This window comes from Belonocnema kinseyi, chromosome 1, assembly GCF_010883055.1.
Source record: "Belonocnema kinseyi isolate 2016_QV_RU_SX_M_011 chromosome 1, B_treatae_v1, whole genome shotgun sequence".
In the NCBI taxonomy this organism is placed as follows: Eukaryota; Metazoa; Arthropoda; class Insecta; order Hymenoptera; family Cynipidae; genus Belonocnema; species Belonocnema kinseyi.
The window spans coordinates 33446878-33453116 of NC_046657.1; the positions used below are offsets into that span (position 1 = coordinate 33446878).

The 6239-nt window shown below is 27.1% G+C and overlaps 1 protein-coding gene across 3 annotated transcripts in view; it reads right to left on the reverse strand.

The window, feature by feature from the left end:
* LOC117175418 overlaps positions 1–6239 on the reverse strand; it is a 35080-nt gene that overhangs the window by 23234 nt on the left and 5607 nt on the right. Inside the window, exon 1 of one of the 3 annotated variants that reach the window (XM_033365154.1) lies at positions 4704–4809. The exons of the other annotated variants lie outside the window; for them this stretch is intronic. Within the exon in view, the coding sequence (XP_033221045.1) occupies positions 4704–4754 (51 nt within the window). The 5' untranslated portion in view covers positions 4755–4809. Of the gene's footprint in view, positions 1–4703; positions 4810–6239 lie in introns of those variants that run through there. 3 annotated transcript variants of the gene reach the window in all.

A 6239-nucleotide genomic window follows, 5' to 3' on the forward strand; every position in this document is an offset into this window, starting at 1 on the left:
GCGAATGAAAAATCCCGAAAAATAAAATTCCTGATACTGTAAAATTTGTAAATTGAAAAATAACCAAATAATAAAATTCCCGAAATTATAAAAGTCTCGAAATATAAAAGTTGAATTAGAAAATTCACGAAAAATAAAATAAATAAAATTCCGGACAATAAGATATTACCGAATTTTAAAAATCCCCTAAGAAAATGGCTGAATTATAAAATAACCGAACTAGAAAATTCCTGAATGTAAACAATTAAAAAAATTTTTTATTAAATATTATTTAATTCTTGAAAATACAATAATCGAATATATATCTCTGGATGGAAAATTTTTTTTGAAAATGTGCATAGTATTTGAAAAAAATATAAAAAAGTTCTGAAAAATCGAATTTTTTATTAATAAAAAAAAAATAAAAATAAATGTTGATACAAATCGTTGTTGAATTGAATCCTGCAAAGTTTGTTCCAAAATGTTATTATGTAGGTACGAAGAAAATTTAGGCAGAACATTTTTTTCTTTCAAAGCGCACGTGTTTTTTAATGTATTTTTTAATACATATTTTATGAAATTATTATTCAGGTGCCGGAGATTTCATTTTTTGGGATTTTTTATTCATCCCTTTCGGAATTTTTTTTCAGTGGTCCCATATTTTTATATCTCCTCTTAAAATTATGTCTTTTTCCAACACAAAAAGTCAACATTTCAAAATCATCAAAAGTATCTATTCTCTTTTAAATTATTTCAAATCTTTTAAAATTATTTAAAAATTTTTTCGGAACTTTTAAATGTCTTTTACACTGATTCCCATTTTTCCTAACATTTTTGTAAAATCCTGCACACAAAATTGTTTTAAGAGCTTCCAGATTTTTTCTAATATTGTAAATCTTTTGAAATGTTTTGACATATTTTTAAACATTCTCTTTGAGTTCTGTACTTTTTAGAAATAAAAAATCATTTTCAATCAACCCAGACATTTTTATTGTTTTCCTAATATTTCAAAATTCTTGAAAAGCTCCAAATTTTGTTCTTTTCTTTGAAACATTCAGAAACTTCCAGCTTATTTGATTTTTTTCTAAATTAATGTTTATTTAACTGTTCTTTAAGAATCAAAATGCAATACTTTTACCTTCGAAATACAAATAAAGAAAATAAAACAATTATAATTGTAACATTCCAAGTTTAAATTTGTCACTCTGAATTGTGTGTGTGACGATTTGTCCTGGTCGCCAGTCTAGCTCAATATTTAGAACAACTTTCATTTTTTTGAAATTGTAATTTTTCGGTTCTAACTTATGGGACAATCATTTTATTCTTTGAAAAATTTTCTACAAATCTTGTTGATAATTTTTATACTCTCATCCAATATGAGAAGGTATTAATTGTTTTTTTTATGAAAAATTACTTTTTTGGATTTTATCAAATGTCGACATTTTGAGGCCCCTTGAGTCAGAAAAACAAGTTTTACGTCGGGGTCTGTTTGTCCGATTGGATTGGGCTTTGACATACTGTTCGAGGGACCAAAAAGGGAGATCGAGTTCGTTAAAAAGCCATTTTTCACAAAAATCCAAAAAGTTGAAGCTTTTTCAAAATTTTTGAGACCACTTTTTTCAAAATTTGAAAATTCTATCCACAGCCATTTATGGTACAAAAAAATATGAACACTTTATCCTGACAACTTTTTTTGATAAAATCAAACTTACCAAAGTTAAAGGATTTTCACAATCTAAAAAACCAAACGAAAATGGACATTTGAAGCAAAAAAGCTTGATATGGAAAAAAGTCAAGAGGCGAAAAACGCTACCTTTTCAAGGCCCCATGATTATTTAATCACATTCTCATCCATAATGAGAAGCGTTTTATGCCAAAAATGACTTTCGCGAATTTCATGAAATTTCGAAGTTTTGAGGCTCCTTGAATCAGAAAAACAAGTTGTCTCTCTGGCGTCTACGTCGTCGTTGTTATTATATTTGTGGTTGTCTGTATATCGGATAAATTTCGAAAAAAAAGTCGGATTGGATTGTGCTTTGACACAGATTTTTAATTTTAAGAATCGTATGTAAAAATTGTACTATTTTTATTTTTAAAACAAATATTTTCTTCAATTAAATTGTTGCAATAAAAGTGTTTCGAAGAGATTTTTTAAGAATCCTTCGTGGAATAAAATTAGTATTTATAGCTCGACAAAGGTTTGTTTTCTTTACCAAATTTGGCTTTCTTCTAAATTTTTCCAGTTGTTTTTACTATAGTACAGTTTACGTTTGTATCTCGGGCGAAGAAATCCATTCTATTGTTAGACAAATATTCTTTGTAAATCAATATTTTTTACAGAAAATTAGCCCGAGTGAACTTCAATTATAATTTGATATACGTGAAAAAACCACATTTCAATATTTTCTATGAAAAACACAATACCTGAGTGACAGAACGAAATCGGAAACAATAAGAGTTAATTTATTCAGGAACAGGCTTTCTGAACAAAAATGACCTTGAATAAACCTTTAATATATATTTTTTAATTTTTACAAAAATCAGGCGTTATTTGCTTACAAAAAAAAGTAATTTGTGGGGTGACAAATGATCAAAAAATAAATAAAACTTGAAGTTGTACGATTTTAATTTGTAACTAAATAATTTGAAAGATTTCAATCTAAAATTATCGAACACTTTCCATTCAAAAATTCAGATAACATATTTACATAGCTTCAAATTTTAAATTATTCAATATACTGAAGACTACAAATTTAAAATGTCTCAACTATTAAGGCTTTAAATATTTTTGAAATTGCTGTTCTGGAGATTAAATAGCACTTATTCTTTTATTAAGAAATCACAACCAAAACTGTTGAAAAAAGTTTTAAAAACCTTAAAAAAGGTCAGAGGTTTTAATAGTTCAATATATATGATAGAACCTCTATAAATTTGAAATTATTCTATACTTTTTCATGTTTGAACTACAATTGTTCTATTTTAGAAGTTATAAATTACAATCGTGAAAATGAATTAAAATGTTTTAATTAATTTATATTTAAAACAAAAAACCTGGGTATACATTGATCTAAATGCAGCTGCAAACATTTAATTTGAAATGCGTTGAATTCAAGGTATAGAAAGTGATTCGCTGGATTGTAAATGAAAATGGAACATGGTGTATTTTCGCATTTTTAAATTTTAAATTTAAACTTTTTCGCGTTGCAACAATTTCGAATCCCAGAATGTTATTTTTGACCTAACCTATAACTTATAAAGAAAATTTAAACAATAAGGCTGTATTCTGAAAATGAAGCAATTTAAACGTTAAAATTCAAGTTCTTAAACTGAAGGCTTAGAAATTTGCAAATTTTACAATGTTGTGTAAATTGTATTGGTATCTTAAAAGAGTGTGAATAGTTCTTAAATTAGTTTTTAAATTTTCGGAAGTTTACCTTTTTTACATACCTAGATGACAAAAAAGCCTACCTAATTTTTTCAAATTTTATTCATTTATTTTCTAAGAGAAAATCACCCCCGTTTAGAAGTGACTGAAATGGATTAGAAAAAAATCGCCAAGACTCAAGAATAAAAATCGGATGTACAGCGAATTTTCACATTTTTAACTGAGATTTTCTTTAACTTTTTGACATCAAAAATTTGCATACAAATTTTTTTTTATTAATACTGTAGGAAAAAATCAAAAAGATCAAGCACCGAAATTATAATTAGAGCAAAATTTCTGTAATTCTATGGGTACGGCTGAAATATCCCGAAAAATAAAATTCCCGACTCGGTAAAACTCTCTGTCCCGAATAATACAATTCCAAAACTAACAAAATTCCTGAACAGTTTATAATATTAACGAATTTGAAAATTTCCAAATAATAAAATTCCCCAAATAAAATTGTTTCTTAATCAACATTAATTATTTATTAAAAATACGATAATAAAATATTGTTATCAAATAAACTTTGTTTAATATTTAAAGTGTTAAAAATTATTGTTTGAATTTAAAATTAAAATTATACAAAAAATATTGCCGACAAATTAATATACAAAAACACGTGTCTTTTAATTAACATTTCGATTTTTCGGAAGAACTTTTGCGATTTAAAAACGACTATATACATTTTAAACCAAAATATCTTATCCAGAAATATATTTTGTTTAAATTATTCTTATTTTAAATTTAAATAATAATGTTTAAACACACCAAACATTAAAAAAGTTATTTCTTTGGATATCAATATTTCATTATTTCCATTTAAAAAATATATTTGTCAAAGAAAAATGTTTTCAGCACTTGTTTATCTCGCAATGTCTTTCTATAATAGATTTTTTTAAAGTAAAAATATAATTTTTTGAGAAAATATTTTTTTTATAATTTAAAAAAAAGACTGTACCGAAAACCTGAATGAAGCTTCAGATTTGAAAAAATTCAGTGATACGTACATGTCAAACTTTTCTAACCTCAAAAAATCTTTTTACTGCTTTACCTTCATATTTAACGAAGAATGAGAAAAGCTCGCGCTCTTTTGGGGTGCACCCAGTTTTACACCATGAGCCTAATAAATTAAATGTTTTTCGATGTTATAAACCGTACAATAAAGATTGTGAGGACAATTTAATTTTGAGGTTAATATTCGTTTATATGGGCCCCTGTAACATTCTTATTAAAACACAACATTTTTACTAAAATTTCGTTATTCTCATCCCAAAAAAGAAATAAAAACTGTACTCACATATTTAATGTAGACTTTTCTAAATAGAATCCAAATGGAGTTCGTTCTCATCTGATGGCGACTTTTTTATTTTCGTCGGCTCGGCCTTTCCCTTTGGCATTGGGATTCCCTGAGATCCTCACGGCTCTTTCACACGTTTGCAGATCCGCAACTTGGGGTCATGCGCAAGTCATGTGTAGAGTTCGAAAGGCGGTAACTTACGTTAGGAACGCCGGTAACTTATCGGTAAGTTCTAGAGCGATTTTTTTTCACGAAAATTTAAGAGAATTTAAGTTTTTCACCGAAATAAATGTAAAATTTTGAATTCAAATGGTTTTGAATGCAACCTGTGATGATTTTTAGTAACTTAGGGAATACATTTCTAGTTATTAACGGTTGCATTGAGTAGTATAAAAAACATAAATATAAAAAATTGTAATAACTCGGAAAATAATTTAAACTTCTGAAGACCTTGGACTTATTTGAAACGGAATTTTCCATAGTACTTGTCAAAATGATAAAAAAATATTTTTAGAATTTTTTCCCTAGTTTTTGCCCTCAGGTCAAGCTTGACACATTTTGAAAATTTAATTATTTTCAGAGTTATTCCAATTTTTAGAAAACATCGAAATTTGAAGCTTTTTTGCAGTATTTTTTATAAAGTTGAAATTTTGCCGCTAATTTGGATTTAGTAGTCACAGAATTTAATCATATTTCGTGTTATAATGTAGAAACGTTTTTAAAGTTTTTTCTTAATTTTTCAAAGCGACAATTCAAAAAGAATATTATTTAAGAATATTGATCCGACTGAGTAAGATAATTACTGAGCAACAAAGAATAGTTATAAATTACAACAATGATATTTAATATCCACTGTGTCTTTCCTACACACCTATTTAGATTCTTATGAGTATTTTAGCTGCTTACTTTTGTTCACTCCAAAAACTAGATAGCTATCATATTTAGGGACGGATGTCAGACTGAGTAAGTTTAATTACAGTATTATTTCTCCAAGACTGATCGACGAACTGTTATAGATTATAAACGTTAAGTCACAGGAATGAGATTTATATAATATTCACTGTTCTACGTTAACTATTTATCTTCAGCTGAGTATCATAGGTACTTAATTTTGGTAATATGAAAAATTACAATTGGTAAGAAACGTAGAATTTTTCTTAAAACTTGTGTCGTGTAAGCGTGCGGCAATAAAAAATCGTTCGTATCTTTGAAAAAAGAGAACTTAGCTCAAATTTGGTCAAAGTTTTCCTTATACGAGGTGTGTTCAAAAAGTAAGGTGACTTTTCAATTTTCGCGGGCTACGTACATTCAAGTTTTTAATTTTTTGTTTTGTTGTGTTGGTACAATCGTCACGATCATATGTTCACAGTTTTGACTATATAGCTCGTGTTGTTTTTCTGGCAGAGGCGTAAAAGGTTAGAAGGGTTTGGTGTGTTTTTGAAACTGACAATCAATCAATACCATTTTTGGTTAAGAAATCATGTCTTTTGTTAAAAGGTCGTCTTTCTTTGTAGAAATTAAATTGTTTTATGGAAA